Genomic DNA, 22,823 nt, shown 5'->3' with positions numbered 1-22,823 from the left:
TTCAAATGTCTCGCACATGGTAGGAGTGTAGTCATGGAGACCTTGTTAGCTGTCAAGAAAGGTACCGCATTTTACTATTACACACACACACACACACACACACACAACTGCATTCTAATGCCTTCCCAGAAGTCTACAGTGGTATTGAAGAGAGTATAATCAGTATTGCAGTATAATCCTCCGTCTGTGTGTGTCCCAAAACTGTCCCGAAACAGCTTGCCCTATTTTTCTTCCCACAAGCTCTCTCACTCCTTCTCATTTACATTCCCAGTACAATGCAAGTCCCCCCCCCCCCCCCCCCCCCCCTTTTTTTTTTTTTTTTTTTTTTTAAAGAGCCCTGAAAAGTGAATGAATGTAGGCCATTTGGTTGCAGCAAGTTCCCCTCTCTCATTCCTGGTTTCATCCCTATCTCTCCGCCCCGGGCCGGAGTTCAGTAGGATGCTCTGTGTGCCTTCAGGTTAATCTGTGGAAGTAGCAGATGCTGGTGATCATTAACCTGAGAGAACCTCCTAAGTGCTATTTCTGAGTTTGGCACCTTAGCTTCCTAATGGTACCATAGCAGTGAAATAAGAGACAGACCCAATTCTCTGAGCCGCTGACATTCTGTGTCCAACCGCCTCGAAACTCCGCAAAGAGTTGGACGGAAATGTGTCAAACATTATATATATATATATATATATATATATACACTACCTGTCAAGAGTTATGTGTCAACAGTATATTTATAATGTCACAAAAGATATAAAGATATTTGATAATTTTTTTTAGCAGCAAATCATCATATCAGAATGATTTCTGAAGGATCATGTGACACTGAAGACTGGAGTAATGATGCTGAAAATTCAGCTTTGATCACAGGAATAAATTACACTTTACTATATATTCACATAGAATAAATATTTCTCAAAATTAAGGTATTTTCGATCAAATATGTAAATTACTATAATATAGTATTCAACTGATCTCAGGAGTGCAACTCAGTATATTATGGCTATTTTACAATATCAAACATGGTTCATGTGGTCATTTTATATATTACAGATACAAATATCACATAAATGTTGAAGCGATTTCACAGTGTTTTGTTCACGTTTATCCATTTAAAATAATGTGTAAAATAAATAAATACATAAATAATGTGCTTTTATTTATAAAATGAATAAACAGAAATTATAAGAAAAAAATATTAAATGTAAAATAAATAAAAATAAATATAAATATTTATTATAAAAACTTATTAAAGTTACTAAATTATCAAAACAAAAATAGACACGATTTTGGGGTTGAATTTTCTTGCTAAAATCATGATACTCTCAAACTGCCATTATAAGTTTTTGTTCACGCTCCAATCCTCCCTGCCAGTGCATGAAACACACTTTTCCCGCTTAGACCTCCACGATGCAAACCGCCATGTTCATTCCAGAAGAAATAAAGTATTTCATGAATGTTTGACTTCCTCACATGGACCACGGACCACCTAACACCTGTACTGCTAACAAGTATGGCAAGTTTGTTCCTACGTTGGAGACCCTGAACCTATCGAGTGGAATAAATGAACACATTCATCCAGCGCTGAGTGGAACTCTCTCGCCACCACAAACCAAGAGCAAACAAGCCCAAAGCACCGTTCAACTGCTCGAGACCATTAAGATCCTTTAATACCCACGGTGGATTTGATACACGTTCTCTGAGGACGTTTTGTGGCCCTGTATTAGTTCTCCTCCCTTCCCTTCACATATTTCTTCTATCTCTCCATCCAAAATCTGTTTAATTCCATTGGGTCATGTGTGCGTTACAAAACAATTCGGAAATGTACAAAAAATGCTTGAAGCTCTGTGGTTTGACTCACAGAACAGCTGTACACGCCAACTAAATGTAAATACATTTATTTTGTAAATAAATGTTTTATTTACAGTCCTCTAAAGAATAATTAAAGTTGAAGCTTTTTGTGTCACATGACTCCAATCATATAAACTCAATCTGCCTCGCTCATTAAACACGAGCAGAACAAATTTCAGTGTAAATTGAGAACATTGCTAGCATTTGTAACACTTTGTTAGCATGATTTAGCATGTTGCTACCATGTTTTAGTACATTACTAACATGACTTAGCACATTGCTTGTATGACTTAACACATTGTTACCATGATTTAGCACATTGCTAGCATGATTTAGCAAGTTGCTAGAATGTTTTAGCATATTACTAGCATGACTTAACACGTTGCTAGCATGATTTAACATGTTAGCATGATTTAGCATGTTGCTAGCATTTTTTAACACTGCTAGCATTAATTAGCATGTTTGCTAGCATGATTTAGCATATGCTAGCATGTTTTAGCACATTGCTAACATGGCTTAGCACATTGCTAACATGACTTAGCACATTGCTAGTATGACAACACTGCTCTCATGATTTATCATGTTGGCTAACATGTTTTAGTACATTACTAGCATGACTTAGCACATTGTTAGCATTGCTTAGCATTTTGTTAGCATGATTTATCGTGTTGCTAGCATGTTTTAACACTTTGCTAGCAAGAATTAGCACATTGTTTGCATGATTTAACAAATTGTTAGCATGAATTAACATGTTGCTACCATGATTTAGCATGTTGCTAGCATGTTTTAGCACACTGCTAACATGACTTAGCACATTGCTAACATGTTTTAGTACATTACTAGCATGACTTAACACATTGCTAGCATGACTTAACATTGTTAGCATTACTTACCGCATTGCCAGCATGATTTAGCATTTTGTTAGCATATTTTAACACGTTGCTAGCATGAATTAACACATTGCTAACATTATTTAGCACAATGCTAACATGATTAAGCATTTTGCTAGCATGATTTAACCTGTTGCTAGAATGTTTTAGCACATTACTAACATGACTAAGCACATCGCTAGCATGAATTAACATGTTGTTAGCATGATTTAGCATTTAAATATGATAAAACGACAATAACAAACAGTACCTAGAGAGGAAACAAGCATTAATTCTTTCTTCAAATAAATCTTGAGACTTTTTCAATGTCATACTTCATTCCAGTCCATGTAGGAAATAATATCCAATATTTTACCACTTCATGAGCACATTTTACTGACAATCATGGAAATCCTCATTCATATTTCATGTTCTGTAAAGTCTGAGTTAGCAACAGTAACCAAGGTGGGCGGGGCTTAGCGAAAGCGCATTCATTCCGCTCATGTTTCATGAATGAGAAATGTTGAAAACTAACAGTCACAGCAAGTCAAAGTCTCTTTAAACACATGTATGATGTCATCCTCGAGAGAACACTTGATACATTTTCAGCGTTATTCACTCTTGACACTTTTCCGTGTGTTACATAAGTAACCCACACCCCGCGGTAACCGATAGCGGCTTCTTGTATTTAACACGCAGGAACCTGAGTTCAGAGCCCGGGGTGTCACTGACAAACTCCACTGAGTCACTGAAACTGATCTCATCATGCTACAGGTACAGAAACTCATTCACATGACTTACCTCTCATACTCCTGGTTATCATGGTCGCACCGCGCGTCCTTGTGCTTCTCCCAGTCCTTGCCGTGGCGACACGTCGTAAGGGAGACGATATCCTTGCCGTTGTGGATGTGATGCAAAGCATTGCGAGTGTCCGAGCCGATGCCTGTCAAATAACGTTTACCTTTAAACATCAACAAGTATTTCCGCCTCGGAGGGACGGTGTTGCGAACTAACCAGCCCCTCTCGCCGCCCTTCTGAGGGTGTTCTTTAGAGAACAAAGGGATTGAGACGTCAAAGCCCGGTCGGAAGTGTTCCGTGTTCAGGCTGGCTTTGGCCAGGATGGCCTGGCCCACGTTAAAGCCCAAGTCCTCGGTGTAGTTGGGCCAGGTTCCGGAATAAAGGTTGAAGATGACGTGGTTCCGCCCGTCGTTCCACAGAGGGTAGCCTCGAATCCGCTCGTCCACGTTGGGCACGAACTGCGTCGACAGCTGGTCCCTGTCCAGCGTGTCGATGCCCAACACGAATAGACATGCCTCTCGAGGGTCCGACGTGTAATACCGCGACTCCGCCACCGAGGTGAGGATCTTCCGATAGCTCTCCGACACCCGTTCGGCCTTCTCCGGCGGATAGATGTAGACCCGAAAGCCGCTCGGAGCTTGACATCGGGCGAAGTCGAAGCAAGTTTCCATCCTGCAGCGACTGTCCTTGTAGATTCCGGCCCACGCCTGCCTCCGCTGCCTGGGCGAGTCGCCCGGTCCTCCGTCATTTTGTAGCTCGGCCTGGTCGGCAAAGCCCGGGAGCAGGGCCCGATCTAACCAGTCGGGCCAGGGCCGCGCCACCTCCCCCCTCCTGTAGGTGATGAGACCCAGGAGCCGTTCCTGCAAGCCGCCCCAGTAAAAGAGCAGCAGCCAGCAGCATGTGCACAGGCCCAGAAGCACGTACTTCTTGCGTGCCTGCATGAGGTCTCTCTCACCCTCTGTGCTCCGGGGCCGCGCCGGGAGCTTCAGCAGGGCGGAGACGGGGTGGACAACAGGGGCCGAAGCTCCAGCATAGCCCCGATGTCCACTTGTCCATGCGCTCGTTCAAGCCTCTTCGTTCTCCGTTCACAGCACGGCAAGCCCATGCGACAGAAGTGGAAGTTTCTTCTCTCTTGGTAGCCCTTCTCTCTGCATGGCTCAGTAAATCCCCTCTGCGTTTCCCTAGCAGAGAAAATAAGAGCACACTTCAGCACACAGCCTTCTGTTCATTTATATCCGCACTGCCTCTTATGCCATCCTCAAACAGATTCACATTTGTGAGTGAGCAATGCATCATGGATGGCAGAGCGTTAAAAAGTATGAAAGGCCATATTTCAGGCATGTCGCAAATAGTACATTTTTTAAAAAGCAGTGGTTATGACTACCAGATAATCTCATGTACAGTGCAGTAAATATTTGTATGCAATAAAATGTGCATTGTTGCATTACACAACAAAATATTCAATAAGTGGCACCATTTGGTTAAAAGTCAGTAAAAATAGCTCAGAAATGTGAAGTTAATTATAAGAAAACCTTTGTATTTAATGCAATAAAATTCCTACATTTTTAAAAGGGACCTATTATGCCCCTTTTCACAAGATCTCTGGTGTCCCCAGAATGTGTCTGTGAAGTTTCAGCTCAAAATACCCCACAGATCATTTATTATAGCTTGTCAAATTCGCCCCTATTTGGGTGTGAGCAAAAACACGCCGTTTTTGTGTGTGTCCCTTTAAATGCAAATGAGCTGCTGCTCCCGGCCCCCTTTCCAGAAGAGGGCGGAGCTTCGGTCGCTCAACAACAACAAAGCTGGAGAATCTCACGCAGACAAAATGACAACGGTGTTCAGCCTTACATTGTTCAAACCGGAGTCGACACTGATGGAGAGACTCAGGAAGAAGTTACAACTTTTAGAATGAAACTGGACGTTTCTGAATGGTTAGTGGATAAATTTATGTAGTTGCTGTGGAGTTGATTCAACTCATCCACTAGCATGTGCCGTCATGTTAATCTTTTGTGCAAAACCCGTATGGACGCCCACTATACGTAGTGTACCTGTTTTCCAAACAGAGTCATACAAACCAGACTAACATTTATGATTGCTATCAAATGCTGTGAATGGTCTAATATTTTTTCCAAAATATCGCTGGGACAGAAACTCTCCTCTAAATCTAGTGCTCGTCTGTGCAGCAAATGACACGACATTTTGCCATGTCGTCAGGACTGGTACACCGTTGTTGCTTGCGAAAAAAAAAATGGTGGCGCCGTGGGTGGAAACGTGCAGATTAAGGGGCGGTAATATTATAATAAGATCCCCTTCCTACGTCAGAAGGGGAGTGAAATCTGAGCGGCTTGTTTTTTCACATGCATGCCAAAACAAAGTTACTGGGTTGTCCTTTTCCATGTTTTCTGGGTTGGTAGATGCATCGGGGACCCGATTATAGCACTTAAACACGGAAAAAGTCAGATTTTCATGATATGTCCCCTTTAATGATCTTCTGAAGAATATTCTGAATTATGTTTTTGTCCACACAATAAAACTGTGGTTACTGTGGTCTAAACCAAAATTGAACCCCATTGAATTTCACATTGAGACATTTTTCAAAAAATTTCTTCTAAAAGCTGATAGAATTTCATGTTTGGGTTAACTATTCTTCTGCAGTTCATACAGTAGTGGCCAAAAGTGATGTCCAGCCTCGGAATCTTCGCCCTTTATTCAAATATTATTAAAAATTTGTTGCATACTGTAGTTGTGCTTGTTGTATTTGTGATAATATTTGGCCAGGCTGTTATACAATGAAATTATGAACACATGCAAAAACAAGAGAGAACCAATGAAATATTAATAACTGCTTGTTGTTTTTCTATGCATTTACTTTGCATAGTGAAATAAAACCTGTAGCTGAACTTTGCCTTTTTTACCAAATAATTTTGTCAGATAAATATCTTAACCAAGTTTAGCATTTTGTTCTTCCATCATATTTTAAATATATAAATGTTTTTCCTCATATTTTGATGGTTTAATCAAACTTGTAGGGTCATTAAAAACAAATATCCCCTCCGGACATCACTTTTGAACACTACTGTATACAAAAGGCCAGTTTCAGAAGGGGAAGTTAACAAATCAAAACCAGTGAGTTTCAGCACAACATCAAAGCTCTCCACGAGTGTTATCAGGGGTCTCATCAGCACATGCCCAACCCTGTGCTGGCACAAAAGACTTCGTGTGCACCAGTTATGAAGCCATGCTTGATTTAAAATTGGTGTATTTAGTCTTGCGGTCTGAGTCAGTTCTGCTGTTTTCACACACACACTGCTGCAGTGTTTGCAGTGAACATGCAAAACATGAGCTGGCTTGTGATAGCATCTACCCTCGGCATGCTCCAGTTGAACGGAGAGATGAAGGGGGTGAAAATAAGGCAGCTTTAAGTAACCTAAATCGAAAGTGAGAGCCGAGTCTGCGTCTGATGCCAGGTAATCTGTAGGGAGACTGAGGTTCTTTTCGGATAGTTTGTTTGCTTTGCCGGGAAACATGCAGCGGTTTTGAAGGGGAGGTGTTTGTCAGGAAAGCGCCCTCCTCTCATCAAACTGTGTACCTGTGTCTGTGTGCGGCGTCTCACAGAGAAGGTCAGTGTTTCTACTGCCAGGTGACGCACAAAGACAGCTTTCAGGTCTCACCTGCCTCTCTTCCCTTGCCTCTTCTCCACCTCTGCTAAATTCCTCTAGAGTTTCTCTCTTATCTCTTTAAGCAGTCTGAGCGAGCGCAAACTAATCTAAAGCTATGAAATCATATAAAGGGCCTGTGTGTTATTATGCATGCAGGCTTATGGAGATTCCGCCTGTATGCATTAATAATATGTGACAGGTAGAGAATATGATGTTAAACGCAGTGCGTACTCTTTTCTGTGAGCGTGTGTGTGATCACGAAGCGAGCGTAAGACCTGCGTTTTCACGGTAAAGCTCCCTCACGAAACACTGCAGGCCAAGCACATATTTGTCGGGAAACAGATGCGGAGGATTCCATTACAAGCTGCTCATTATTAATGCATGACTCCCTTAGTTAGGACATTGATTTCCCTTCTTACCTTTCGTTTGGCTTTTTATGCCTCACATCTGAAGTTAATCTCAATTTTCTCTAGAAAATGAACTGCAGTTAAGATTTTCACTATCATGACATGGATCAGGTTGTCAAAAATCCCAAATATATATATATATGTGTGTGTTTGTGTGTGTGTGTGTGTTCTGTCCCGATTAATCGCATCCAAAATAAAACTTTGTGTTTACATAATATATGTATGCATGTGTGCGTATTGTATATTTATTATGCATATAAATATTAAATATTTACATGTATGTGATGTCTGCGTTTGTATTTATATACATTATATTTATATACATTTATATTTTGGATGCAATTAATCGTTTGACCACACACACACACACACACACACACACACACACACACACACACATACATATATTTGTTTGAATAAACCATTAAAATATGAGAAACATATTTTAAATTTTTTTAATTATCTTAAATTTGCGGGAGGAACAAAACACTACAATTATTTAGCAAAAAAGGCAAACTACAGCTACAGGTTTTATTTTACTATGCAAAAAAAAAAAAAAAAAAAGCATAAAATCAGTAATTATGATCAGTTATTAATATTTCGCTGGTTCTCTCTTGTTTTTGTTCATAATTTCTTTATATGACCAAATATTATGTCACACAATTTGGCATGTTTCACTGCATTATTACCACAAAGAAAACAAGCACAACTATGCAATATGCTTACAAAATATTTAACAAATTTTTTATAATATTTGCATAAAAGTTTGAAGATTTTCCTATAATATAGAAAAAAAAAAAAAAAAAAAAAAAAAAAAAATATATATATATATATATATATGTATATATTAAATATTTTTTGTATTATATTAATTTATACAGTATAAATAATTTTTTATTATTATTATACCCAGGACCAATAAGCCTCCAAGAGAATGCTCAGGTCACTCTGCCGAGATCCACCAAAAGCAATAGAATAACTTTCTCCCTGCTGCACATAAAAAATTTAATGAAATGTCAAAATGATAACTCATATAGAAGCATATAGCTGCAAAAAGTACCTCTACTTTCGCCCCCACAAAACAACGCACTCAGTGAAACACAAAGAGAGAGATATAGTGAATTGAAACACAGATTAAAAGAACCATCACAAATTAAAAAAAAATAGTAATTGCAAAGTTAAAAGATCATTTTTGCAGTTAAATCCAGCTGTGTTTTGCAGTATTTTCTATATTATACATCCGGATTATGTAACCGCATTCCAAATATTCCATCAATTCCCAAGCCTGCGTCCAGCTGACAGAAGGCCAGAGGGACTGTGTTCTCTCTCGTTCTCACTCTTCCTTTCAGTTTCCTCCTCCTATCACAATTACTTTTTATTTCCTCATTCATCAACGCTCTGTCTTTCTCATCTCACTGCCACTGTACGTCTGCGCTCGTACCGTACATCACAGCGGGCAGGGCTGCAGAAACAGGCTGGAGGCGGTGTAATGAGATCGAGATGCGATGGCATATTGCTCAATCACCACGACAGGAAACAGCTGAATAAGTGAACACAGCCTTCCAAACTTTGAGTGATCTGTCTTCTGGACACTTCATTAGCTTTTTCAGAACAAGTGTTTTCCACTTGTGCGAGGGAAAAACTACGCTAGTGTCTTTACAACTGTTGGCAATGGACAGTGAATATGGAGAAGGACAGCGAGCAGGTGGATGTAGCCGTTGTAAAGCCTGGGGAGTTCGTTTCCCGTGTCGTTTTCTCACATGATGAGTGTGTGACAGCTGGACATGGAGCTTATCTCCCCTGGCGCATCTCCCTCTACGGCCAATAAATCAGAACTGTGCTAAAAAGCCTGCTTGGAGAACACGTCACCCTTACAGATCCAAACCGCACTGTATATATTTGCATATTCTTTTGCTTTTACAGGTCAGAAGTGTGGATTCTGCACTAAATAATGTCAAACAGGTTTCTAAAACTCTCCCCCGTCTGCCATTGGTCAAGCGAACAGTTAGCTCCGCCCCCAAACTCACGCTATTGGCTGTGTCGGACTGGGGTGTGTTTCCCAAAAGTATCGTTAGCCAACTATCGCAAGTTGCGTTGAATTGTGTTGGTAATGACGGAACTTGCGACCATAGTTGGCTTCGGGAAACACATCTCGGTTCAGGTTTCTCAAACAAACTACACAAACAGTCATTTTTGGAGAAATCAACTCAAAAAATTTGGCTTTGCGTATTAAGTTGGGATATGAGAAAATATTTAAACAAAAATATTACACACATAATCAGAGTTACTATTATTAAAATATTCTGTAATAATATAATATAATATAATATAATATAACATAACATAACATAACATAACATAACATAATATAATATCAAACGATTAATCACGATTATTATTAGCATCCAAAATAAAAGTTTGTTTACATAATATATGTGTGTACTGTGTAAATTTATGTATATATACACACACATATGTATTTATTTAAGAAATATTTACATGTAGAAATGTATATTTATATATAATTTATATTATATATAAAAATAAAGAGTTTATATATATATATAATATATTTTTGTTAAATATATACATGCATGTGTATTTATATATACATAATAAATATACAGAGTACACACATTTATTATGTAAACACAAACTTTTATTTTGGATGCGATTAATTGTAATTAATTGTTTGACTAATATAATATAATATAAAACGATTAATCGCGATTATTAATGCATGCATGTATATATTTAAGAAAGATTTACATGCATATTTATATATTTATGTTTATATATAAATTTGATTATATATAAATATACATATTTTATATATAGCTATAATATATCATTTATTTTGGATGCGATTAATTGCAATTATATAATATATTACAATATAATATTACAAAATATAATTTTAAATATTAATAATTTTGTTATTTTGATTAACAATAATCTGATTACATATATAGTTGCAATACAAGTTTTTTTTAAAGAAGGTATTAATATTTTTATTCAGCAAGGTTGCGTTAAATTGATCAAAAGTGACAGTAAAGTCTTTTACTTTGTTACGAAACAAGTTCTGTTTCAAATAAATGCTGTTCTTTTGAACTTTCTATGCATCAAATTTTGTGTTTATCAAAAATATATTTTCAACATTGATAATCAGAAATGTTTCTTGAGCAGCAAATCAGCATATTAGAATGATTTCTGAAGGATCATTAAAATATTAAAATAGAAAACAGTTATTTTAAATTGTATTAATATTTTTACAATATTGCTGTTTTTGTACGACGGAACAGCATATATATATATATATATATAATTCAGCTGTCAGACACTATAACCAATGCAACTTACAGTACACTATTTGAAGGACACTATTTTAATCCCTTAGGCAATTTGGCGTTAAGATTTTTGCTCATTAACACTCCAGTTAATATATTTCCCTTACGTGAGGTTGTTCAAATCATTTGTTTAACACATCCACATCCTTAACCACTAGTTTTCCAACCTGGATTTGATTATAGCAGCACTAGGCCCGTGTGATCAGTATTATCTAGTGTCAAATAATCAAACACTAAATGTGTTCTTGTTACAGCAGACCTTCTTTTTTTTTTTTGCTTCAGCTGCCTTGAATTGCAACGTGCAAAAATAATGTTAGCGGCAGCTGATGTTGGAGAAATACAAATGGTGCGGTGAGGTGGGTGAGCCGGAGTTAAAATTAAACCCGAAACGCTGTGATTACAGGTCGACGGCGCAGTGGAAGCCAGCGGCCCAGCCTAGTCCTGCTGCGTGTTTGCGGTGCGAGCCTGACCCGTGCTGAGCCTGCGGTCGAGCTGCTGGGACATCGCTGCAGGCTTTTGAGAAAACACAGACCCAAATGACCAGAGTCAGTGTAATTTCAGAGCAGAGGATGTTTATGAAAAATCTGACATGATGTTCTGCAGTAATCTCTCACGAAAAGCCAGGAAGGATTGGCAGAGTGAAAAGTTGTTTTCGTTGGTGGTTATTAGGATGATGGCTGCATCTTCTTGAACACCCGCTGCTAGCCTCATGTTTTAATTTATGGACAACAATAATTACCAGCAGGCTTGATTAATTATGTCTAAACAATATGCTCCTCGCACACATGCCACAAGGGCTAATTATCCTAACAAACAGGATGGGCTGGGACAGTTGGAGGTTATCAGCAGAAGTCACAACCGTATGAACGCCTTTAAATGTCACAGACCTACTAAAAAACACGGGCTTTCCGTGCCACAATGCCTGGCTATTCATTCTCAAGCCCCTCCTCTCTTTTACCTTCCTCTGGCCCAAATGAAGTCATACACATTTTGTTAAATGACGCCATGGAGTGAGTTATGAGAGCCTGTCAAAAGGGCCGAGATTCCAGCCATTTTTCCGTCCCCTCCCGGTTTCCCTGCTCTTTCAACTCCACTGCAGGGGTGGACGCTTCATTCGTGTCACACAGCGCTCTTATAATGGCACAACAACAAAAAAATCTATTTAGAAGCTAAAGCCAGTAGTGAGAGTCAGTTTTCTTTTCCAAAGCCTCATCTTGTAAAAAGCCATTACAGCTCTGACTCAGCTTTGATAGCGTTGTTGAATCTTAACCACTTCTTGGTATCTTGGGATCTAATTAAAAAGACAATTACTGCGCTCAACATTAAAATGCTGTGATGATCCGGACACACCTGTGATTGCTGAGATGTCGAACATCTCTAAGTCTTCAACATCCAGACTACGTCCTCTGAACAGTGTTCTTTGTTGTTAGGTTTGTTTTGTATTTACAGCGTTATCATCCTATATTTTGTCTTATTATGTCATGACCAAAACATAATAAATAAAAAACTAAATAAATAAGATGACATCATTAGGGTATCACAGCCCTACAGCTGTTAATAAAAAAGCTTTCTGTTGATGTATGGTTTGTTAGGATACGACAGTATTTTGAAATTTTAAATTCTGGAATCTGAGGGTGCAAAAAAAAATCAAAATATTGAGAAAATCGCCTTTAAAGTTGTCCAAATGAAGTCCTTAGCAACACATATCCACTCACAAAAATACATTTTTGATATATTTACGGTAGGAAATTTACAAAATATCTTCATGGAACATGATCTTTACTTAATATCCGAATGATTTTTGGCATAAAAGAAAAATCGCTAATTTTGACCCATACAATATATTGTTGGCTATTGCTACAAATATACCCGTGTGACTTATGACTGGTTTTGTGGTCCAGAGTCACATATATTATATATAATAATACTATATATATATATATTTATATAATTATTATTATTTTTACTTTATTACTTTTATTATTGCTCTGCTAGATATGTTGAATCTTTATATATATATAAATTGGTTGTTTTAACTCAGTGAATGGGTTAAATGTTTGCACAACCTGCTGGGTAGTTTTATTTAACTCAACTATTGTTTCAAAATTACTGTATTTCTTGCTTAAAATGAACCCAAAATATGTTGGAAATGAACATTTATTAATATGTTTAATGAATAATAATTAAATAATAAACATGTATTAAATTATTAATAATGTTCACATTTTGATTATTATTGTTGCCTCTAGTAATTATGTGTCTGATTTTTAATTTCCAACATATTTTGGGTTCATTTTAATCCAGACATATAGTCATTTTTAAACAACAGTTGAGTTAAATAAAACTTCCCAGCAGGTTTGGCAAACATTTAACCCAAACACTGGGTTTGTCCATTTTCAACCCAGCATTTTTTAGAGTCTGTAACATTTTAAGTTTAAATCGCTAAATATTCGTCACGTCTGCGCAGTTTGAATTGAATTAATATTCACCATTGCTACACTTCTACTTGTTAATATTCTGCACTCTGTTGTTGTTGCGCAAAGGTCGGATTAAGTGCGTTACCTGTTATTATGACGCTGGTCCCTCGTTATGGCTGCATCCTCATCCTCCTCCTCCTCCTCATCATCATCATTCCCGATACTGAATGCTTCCTTTTCTCCTCTCTCTGTCAAACCGCTCTGCTTGTTTTCACCAGCACAATATTACGTGACGCAACAACTCTCGTGCCACACAGTCCACCCCTGAACCGCACCACAGACACCTCCGCTGCCTTCAAAACCCCGTCTCTCTTTCCACCTCCTCCTCTCCTCTGAAGCGCGTGTCTTCTCGCTTTACCAGCTCAACAAGCTGATTGAGTTACAGAGCGACTCGCGCAAGCATACGCACCGGGCGCGCGCGTAATCTCACACCTCCTCCCGCGTGCCCGCCCTCTCTTCCCACTCTTTAATGATATAGAAGCAGATTTGGGGCAAATATTAATATTCCATTAGGGGCTGCAATTATCCTGAAGCTGAGTTGTCGGCTTCCAGACAGAAAGAGGCGTTCCTCCGCGATAATAATGTGGGTTTCTTACCTTAATTGCGCGTCAGATCATGTGTATGAATGAGATGAGACCTCCGCCTGTATATGTAGTCATTAAGCACACAGAAACGCCAGCAGCCACGTTAATATTTTATCGAGCTGGTGGATGGGAGCTGTCGCTGCCTTGTGTATGAAATATGACAAGGAAACAATGGTCGCAGTGCCCTTGGGGTGGATTGCGCGCGGCCGCAAACAATGAAGTTCCCCGTAATTGCGCGTTCTTGATTATTAAAAAAAATCGCATGAAATCATAAGCAATAAAATGAATGCATTGATGCGATGCAGAGGCACAATGCAACATAAGACTGTGTATGACAGACAGTGCCTCACCCTGAACTTCAGCTGACGCTCAATGGTGCGCTCCACAAATCCCGTTCAGTCGCGTTCAGATGCACATCCTTCTCTCTCTACTTCTAGAGGTTGATTCATATAGATATTATCCGCTACAGCATCAGTATATGGGGCTACATTGTTCATTTTCTCGCATCCACAACATTCCAGTCGACCCCGCCCCCGGCGTTCGTGATTGGCTCAGAGACTCGGGGTGCCCGAGCACGAGCTATATTTAAAGTAAACAGGCGCACATCTGGACAGCGGTGCGCGTCACTGTCGCCGGAGGTCGCGAGCCGAAGCTGTGCGGTGAACCAGAAAAGACCTTGAATGTTGCCAAACTATTTCCCCGAGTGTTTTTGTTTTGTTTTTTTATATAACACGGTTGATTAGAGATGGGATTCGTAATCTAAAATCAAATTTACACGGCAAAGATCATATTTAGGCTGCTTGGAGGTGGCATAAATGCACTTACACGGCTATTAAAACTGTATACATTGATACTGGGAGCTGAGGCGGGTCAGAACAGGCATAGTTTAGTCTGGCTTTAATGCAGCATTGCGTTTTTGCACTGATTTTCAAGCGTGGAATAAAGCAGTGTTGACTCAACTGTGTAAAACTGCTGGGTTAAAAACAAAAACAAGTTGGGTTGAAATTGGACAAACTCAGCGGTTGGGTTCTTTTAACCCAATGAATGGGTTGTTTTAACTCAGCGGTTGGGTTAAATGTTTGCTGGGTAGTTTTATTTAACTCAACTGTTGTTTAAAAATGACTATGTGTCTGGCTTAAAATGAACCCAAAAGTTGGAAATTAAAAATCAGACACATAATTACTAGAGGCAACAATAATAATCAAAAGGTGAACATTTATTAATAAGCAATTTTCTTTAAACTTAATAATAAATGTTCATTTCCAACATACTTTGGGTTCATTTTAAGCAAGAAATACAGTAATTTTTAAACAATAGTTGAGTTAAATAAAACTACCCAGCACATTGGGCAAACATTTAACCCAACCACTGGGTTAAAACAACCCAACCGCTGGGTTTGTCCATTTTCAACCCAACTTGGGTTGTTTTTAACCCAACATTATTTAGAGTGTGCATTAATTTCTCTTAATAATTCCTTAACTGTATTTATTTCAGTGCCTTTGAGCTAGAAATATTTGGAAAAACAAAATGCATTTACTGCCTTAATAAGTCTGTTGCCAAATTTCAACAGATTCAAACAGAACAGACAGTGTAACCAATCAAAGAAATTCATTATTGCTTGTTTACATGCTTTTAAACTCAACACACATTTCAGTTTCTAAATGTATTCAACAGACGCTTTCAAGTATTTGAACCTTCATGTATTAAATAAAAATACTAATAACCTAATAATATGTTCATTTTTATAAAATACCACTGATTACATCAAAATCTCATAATGTCAGGAACACTAACTGGAGTACAGTAGGCTAAAAGAATCGTGCAAATAACCTGTCAAGAAAATGACTAACTACTGCCCTCTTGTGGTCAAACTGAGAACTCACATCACTTATTGCCTCTAGTCCAGTTATGAAATAAACACAACATATTTTTAAAATAATTCATTAATGATTTATTAAAATATTTTACATTACGTTCAAATATGAAACCAGTAACTTTCAGGTTACTTTTATGAAAATAGAAAAAAATGCAATTTGTCCCATTTTAACCCTATGCATCTTTTGCACTTTATTAAAAAAAAACTATATTAAACAATCTTTACTTTTTTAATCTCCCTCTAGCTGATTTAGTGATTGATCATTGGGCTTTTAGAGTGAGAAGGTAGACTTTCTCTGTCAGTGAATCCAGTCCCCATGATTTGTGTCTTTCCTCAAATCCATCGACAGACTGAATCAGTTCAATGTCGCAGCCCCCTCCTGGAATACGAGAGATACTGCCATCATTACTGGCTTTAAAAAAGAAACATTTGATTATGCATGACAAAAAATAGCTAAGATGACGTGGGTCAGAACAGTGACCAAAACTCACCAAACGCATTTTTTACATCCTTTTCTGATACAAAAAATGGTGGACCTGTATGTCAAATGTGGCGACAGAAAAGATCAAATACTATATACAAAACACTTACACTAGCGTTCAAAAGTTTGGGGTCGGTAAGACTTTTTTTTTTCTTCTTCTGCTCACCAAGGCTGCTTTATTTTATTAAAAATACACTAAAAACAGTGATATATTTTTACAATGTAAATCAGCTGTTTTCTATGTGAATATATAGTAAAGTGTAATTTATTCCTGTGATCAAAGCTGAATTTTCAGCATCATTACTCCAGTCTTCAGTGTCACATGATCCTTCAGAAATCATTCTAATATGATTATTTGCTGCTCAAAAAACATTTATGATTATTATCAATGCTGAAAACAGTTGTGCTGCTTCATATTTTTGTCGAAACCATCATAAATGTTATTCCAGGATGAATAGAAAGTTCAAAAGAACAGCATTTATTTAAAATACAAATCCTTTTTTAACATTATAAATGTCTTTAATGTCACTTTTGATCAATTTAATGCATCCTTGCTGACCCCAAACTTATGATTTTTAATGAATAATAATGACTCTTTCCTAACATCACCTTCGTACAGCTCAGGATTGTATTCCATTGTGTCCACCAAATATCTGCAGTCATTGTTCATTAAAGAAATAAGGAGCGTGGCGTACCTTTAGGATGAAGAGAGTATGTTCAAATACAATCCCACTTAAACCATAAATAAATAAATGGATGTGAAATATTGATTATTTAATACGTACTTCTGCCTGTCACATGGGTTTATGGCCACCAGCGCTCCTCTATCCCAAATCCCTCCGAACTTTCCTGCAACAGCACTGTGAGACCAAAAGAGGCATTTAAATGTGCTTCATGTGACGTTTTATCATCTAAAATTGGAAAGTATAAAACGCACCTGGAGAACTTGTATAAATCACACTGATAGATGGAGATCTTTCCATCTACGCTCTGAAAACAAGGAAAATGCATTAGCTGAGAGAGCGTGACACAGAAACATCACGCCGTCTGCTTCCATTAAGGAAAGCTGAAGCATTGTGAGCATCCGTCTGTATTAATCTGACACTCAGCCAAAAGCCATCATAACAATACAACGAGTCACATTATTTTAAATGTAAGAGTGACACGGCCATTTGTAACTTGAATGTGCAAGGCTCTCTGTCATTCACTTCCAGTTATTTTACCTGTACAAAAACAGTCACAAACACACTGGTTTAAAGCACTTTGTTATTCTTCTAGTTATTTACCTATAGAGGATAATGGATCATAATGAATGAACATTCAAAAAACAGTAAAGTGAACCATAAGAGCTGTACGACTCTCCCACGATTCTGAACAGACAACTAAACAAAATAACACATAATTTACTAGAGGTTCTGACAAAACGTTAATTGCTGCAGACCATTTTAAAAATATTTAATTCATTTGAATGAATTATTTTGAATATACTGTATTACCGGATGAATGATCGTTTTTGAATGAATCTGTTGAGTGAATGATTCAATGACTCACTCATTAAGACTTCACTTGTTTTATTACCGGATGAATCAGCGTTTTTAAATGAATCTGTTGAGTGAATGATTCAATGACTCACTCATTAAGACTTCACTTGTTTCATTACCGGATGAATCAGCATTTTTGAACAAATCTGTTGAGTGAATGATTCAACGACTCACTCATAAAGACTTGTTTCATTACTGGTTGAATCAGCATTATTGAATTAATGATTCAATGACTCACTCATAAAGACTTCACTTGTTTCATTACCAGACGAATCAGCATTTTTAAACAGATCTCTTGAATGAATGATTCAAGGACAAACACATTTTTTAACAGTCACTTGTCACCACCTACTGGTGTAATGATGTAACTGATACAATCTTGATTTGAAGCATCAAGTTACTTTCAAAAGGTAATTTACTCTGTTTTGATCACTACCGTAGACATCAGTGTTTATATCCTCACTATAAGCTTCTTTCCCAGTACTTCTGTGATAATGTGAATTATTATAAGACAGAAATAATGATACTGTGTGGTTGAAAAGACTGTTTGTGAAGCTGTTTCATAGCTATACATGACAACTGATCTCTCTGGATCAGAACACAGATCTGAATGTTCGCTGTGATCATTACTGAATCATTGTCATTTAAGAATTAGATCATGTGGGTGTTTGAATCGAGATTGACATCTTTTGCAGATCTAGTGGATAGTAACTCAATGTATGATTTATGGGTACTGTAATTTTATCATTGGCTTGTGCCCTGAAAACACTATAGATGACAAATACGAGACCTTCAAATACCTTGAAAAGCTTTGCTCCAGGAATAGCCGATACTGGTTCTTCATTATAAGCAAGATTTTGCTCTGCAAAGAACTGTTTAATTCCTTTTTCGGAAATTTCAACTCCAACAACTGTGTGACCCATATCAGCCAGCCTGAGAAAATATATGAACATTTCAGGGAGCACTAAGAAGATTTTTAACATTATTCATTGAAACAGACCTCGTACCATTTCATGTCTACAGCTTTTCCGCATAATGGGAAGAAGAATCGAACCTCCTTTCGTCCACATAAGACTTTGTCCAAGTTGTTTTCCAGCAAACTACCAAAAAGTACAAAAAATCTCTGTCAATCTCTGAGGGATTTAGAGTTTAACAATACATTGATAACATTGTGTGGCTCCTCTATACATTTATGGATAATTCAAAATGAACATTATTCATTCGTAAGCGACACATGATGGCGTCTAAATCCTGCAGCTATATGAGATATGTTAAAAGACAGCATATTATGCCCTTTTACAGTCTTGATGTTGTTTTAGGCTCTACTAGAACAGGTTTTCCGGCTTGAATTATTTTCCTCATATTCTCCATTGTTGCAGCTCCTCTCTTCCCAGTCTGTCAGTAACGCTCTGTTTAGTTCCTGTCTCTATGAAGCCCCTCCTTCTGAAAAGCACAATGTGCTCTGATTGGTCGGCTGGAGCAGTGTGTTGTGATTGGTGTTTGGGAAATGTCCCGCCCCTTACCATAACCGCCAGTTTCAACACACTACTAACTAACTCAACCAGGCCCCGCCCCTTTATTCTGCGTATGAATTATTTAAAAATATTGTGAAGAAAACTCAAGACTACAATGGAGGCGTTTCAGGGAGTTCAGACACACTGACACTGATATAGAGAATAACTTTGGAACATTGCAGGGCTTTTTCATGATCAAACAGCAACTTTACACACTAAAGAATGATGGATAAAAGCTTAATAGGTCCTTTTTAATATGCATGATTATATTAGTGACCAAACGTGTGACTCTGTGATTACTTGTGCACTTGAGGTCTGTGAAAACCAGTTCTTCCTTCCTGCCACCTGTCCTCCCACTCGGATAAAGCCATGACCCGGTTCGCCTGGGCAGACATGTCCTCTCTTCTCTTCAGGGTAGCAGACGGTTGCAAATAATAAAATGCAAATTAGACAAGCATGCATAGTTAGGAGAGCAAAATAAATAGGCTGATGAACGTTTAAAAATACGGAAAATGCTTTCCATAGTTGACGTCAAATGTTGTGCATCTAACCAAGCTACTGTGACACATATTAATCTATAATTATCAGATGCATTTGACAAGTTAGACAGGTTTAATGACATGCACTCATACTCAAAAAGCATGAAGTAAACTATGCAAGATAAAGAAAATACTATCCAGACTATATGAAATATGTAAAGTATGTAAAGTACACTTCTTCTGCTGTTTCTGCATTTAAATGCTTAATTTTACTATTCAGTCTATGTCATATTAATAATGCTGTATACTGCTGGGTCAACACAATTCAATATTAATAAATTTCAATGTTTGATTAGTCATTTTTGTTAACTGTTGTTATTAATCAATTTTTGTGTGAGGTCACACTTTGATTTCCAATGTAAAATGTAACAACTACATTAATTACCTAAACAAGGCTTCAAAAATGTCTGATTTTTCAGTGCAAAATCACCTGATCTACTTACAGAATCACAATGACAAAGCATTATATATCATGTCATCTGTGAGTTGTTACTTCTGTTTGTGCTGAAACTGACACAATATTACTATGACCTTAATAAATTCATCATCTGACTGGTAAAAACTATTATTGGACTGTCAGTGGCCAATAAAAGCATAAATGTTACACAACTTTAAAACATAGGCTATGTGTTACTTTTGTTGCATTGTACAATGCAATTCACCAGTCTTTAAAAAAAAAAAAAAAACACTGAGCATACTCAGCCAAAATAAGGTAATCAATATTCAATTCGAATCTGCAGACGATACTGTAAATGTTTGATAAGATTTGAGATTTGTTACCTCGCTTTTCCAATTCAGCGACCACCAGAAGAGCGGCTTCTCATATGCTTCGGTTTCATAACAGGAAGAGTTTGTGCGTGGTGGGCGTGGCTTCACACATAACGTAACACGTCGCTTTCGTTACTTGCTGTCGCTAGGTTGCCGTAGACGCTTCCAGCTCTGGACTTTACTGTAATGAATGTAATGTGGGTGAATGTGACAAAACCGACTGGAACCGGTAGGTCACGTGTTCTAGACTGTCCTAGAAAATCATGTAAGCCTACAGGACGATGATTCAGTAGCCTATATTATTAGGGCAAATAAATGTAAATGTAGTTGAGTAATTTCTAATTTAAATCAAGTAACATTATCCAAGTCAAACAGATTGATCTGAAAAATCACCTTATTCTATTTAAAAATATATATATTATTGTAAAAAAATTAGTTCAGCAAACTTTAAAGTTCCCCTGTAGTCGATAATTTTATCCTTTAAAACTAATCTTTGATCACCAAAATTATATATTCAAATGTTTTTTTTCCTTGGAAAAAAAAAAAAAAAAAAAAAAAGCTTGAATTTAACTCTACACCCTTGCCTCATTTAGTATACCCGGTTCTATGAATATGCAAATTAGCCCCGCCTCCACTCACACACACCAGCTCAGAGATCCACTCATTGACGATCACACGTTGACGTGATTGGTTACAAGGTAGTGACGTCAGAAACACCAGCGATTTCAAACCACGTTTAGATCACTGCAGTTTTTAGGAGAAAATACTCTTGAATTTGCACATGGTTTAGCATATTAAAAACACCACATAGACATATAAACAACATTAAAACTCGATTTACACCACAGGGGAACTTTGAGAAGAACACGTCCATTAATATGATCAAGAGAGAAAAATAAAGTCTTACTCATTTCCCCTTATTAATTTTGTTCTTTAACAGTCTGTCACTGTTTGGTTCATTTTTTTTCTAAAATCAGTTTAGAAGCCCAAGAAGAAAACAACAAAATGCATCAACATACCAAATGCATTTCAGAAGCTGTTTTTCAACATCAGCTCGTATGGTTGGCAGACATCAGGAAATAATTATGGCATAATAACTTCATTCTCCTGGCATGGTGGTCATTATGAAGGACTTTGATGTATTATTCTGAGCAATTGATTTACTCAGTTTCATTTTTCAAAGGAACATTGCCAGACTCTGCCTTCAAGACCTCAATAAAACTCTCACAAAAGGCATGTGTCACGATTCAGGATGTTAAATGTAGGTACTTTGCTTCATAATGAAAACAATATGAGCAATGAAAAATGGCCTTTTCCCCATAATGATTTAATGTACATTGAACATGTTGCAGTGGCGAGAACAGGAGAATGGGGGGTTTCCTATCGCTGCTAAAGTATGTTTTTATTTTTATTCTATTCATGAACTGCGTTGTTTTATAATGTTTCCTGGGGTGCACTTATAATGTAAGTATGCTTTTTACAACAAAAATTGCCATAATTCAGTAATAAAAGGCATTTTTCCTACCCTGATTTTAGCCCTCTTATTTGAACGCTCTGTTTTAAGGGGCGTGTCTGCTGTGAGACTTCAGTGTAAACGCCCACTGCTGTGATTGGCTAACATCTTTGCATATGAAATAGCTAAGTAAACTCAAGTTTTGGCGCGAGTCCAGAATCAACTCGCGCTGTTTGATTGACAGCTCCAGCGACTGTAAAGGGAGCGTTCTTTGATCACTTTCTATATATAATTTAATCACTGTTTAAATAACAGATTCTTTTCATCCTACTAAGAGAAACAAGGTGAAGTTGAGCGTTTAGTCACTGTTTTGTTTTACTGACACATAGACATCTGACTGTACATGAATCATTAATATCAGATCAGGCATTAGAATGAACACAGTTACTCACATGTTGTTGCATTACTGTCGAGTCCATATCGCATAAGTCTGTTTGCGCCGAAATGTGATTGATTTACCAAAGAATCTACAGTGAAATGAACCGAATACAAATAAATAAAGCTCAACTGAGACTTTCACACTGTTGAAAATAAATAACCATATTCCTAGCATTAGGATCCTTTGAAAGGTAATGTTATTTTAATCCTGTATCGCTCTTCTCTCCTCC

At 37.4% G+C, this 22,823-nt stretch overlaps 2 protein-coding genes and 1 long non-coding RNA gene across 5 annotated transcripts in view; 1 reads left to right on the top strand and 2 right to left on the bottom strand.

Annotated features, from left to right (window-relative positions):
- LOC127500939 (uncharacterized) overlaps positions 1–12,748 on the top strand; it is a 44,712-nt gene extending 31,964 nt beyond the window's left edge. The window contains exon 3 of the long non-coding RNA XR_007926477.1: positions 11,326–12,748. This is a non-coding gene — a long non-coding RNA (uncharacterized LOC127500939). The remainder of the gene's footprint in view (positions 1–11,325) is intronic.
- The window catches only part of LOC127500934 (exostosin-1c), a 54,848-nt gene extending 40,342 nt beyond the window's left edge, over positions 1–14,506 (bottom strand). Inside the window, exons 1-2 of one of the 3 annotated variants that reach the window (XM_051872557.1) lie at positions 14,334–14,506; positions 3,510–4,687 (exon numbers count right to left, since the gene is read on the bottom strand). In XM_051872557.1, coding sequence (XP_051728517.1) covers positions 3,510–4,447 — 938 coding nt within the window. In that variant the 5' untranslated portion in view covers positions 4,448–4,687; positions 14,334–14,506. Of the gene's footprint in view, positions 1–3,509; positions 4,688–13,484; positions 13,870–13,995; positions 14,195–14,333 lie in introns of those variants that run through there. The other 2 variants (XM_051872558.1, XM_051872556.1) reach the window with 2 other exon arrangements.
- Positions 14,507–15,910: 1,404 nt separating this feature from the next.
- tpmt.1 (thiopurine S-methyltransferase, tandem duplicate 1) lies at positions 15,911–20,881 on the bottom strand. The gene is made up of 9 exons (XM_051873582.1): positions 20,715–20,881; positions 19,696–19,802; positions 18,889–18,981; positions 18,682–18,814; positions 17,278–17,330; positions 17,126–17,200; positions 16,950–17,035; positions 16,351–16,395; positions 15,911–16,238 (listed from the first exon to the last, which is right to left on the bottom strand). Exons 2-9 carry the CDS (start codon positions 19,788–19,790, stop codon positions 16,120–16,122), a joined length of 699 nt encoding a protein of 232 aa, XP_051729542.1. The 5' UTR covers positions 19,791–19,802; positions 20,715–20,881; the 3' UTR covers positions 15,911–16,119.
- Between the last annotated feature and the right edge of the window lie 1,942 nt (positions 20,882–22,823).

Source organism: Ctenopharyngodon idella, chromosome 19 (genome assembly GCF_019924925.1).
Source record: "Ctenopharyngodon idella isolate HZGC_01 chromosome 19, HZGC01, whole genome shotgun sequence".
NCBI classification, from domain to species: domain Eukaryota; kingdom Metazoa; phylum Chordata; class Actinopteri; order Cypriniformes; family Xenocyprididae; genus Ctenopharyngodon; species Ctenopharyngodon idella.
The sequence above is the reverse complement of the archived record's forward strand: the minus strand, read 5'-3'. Positions and strand labels throughout refer to the sequence as shown.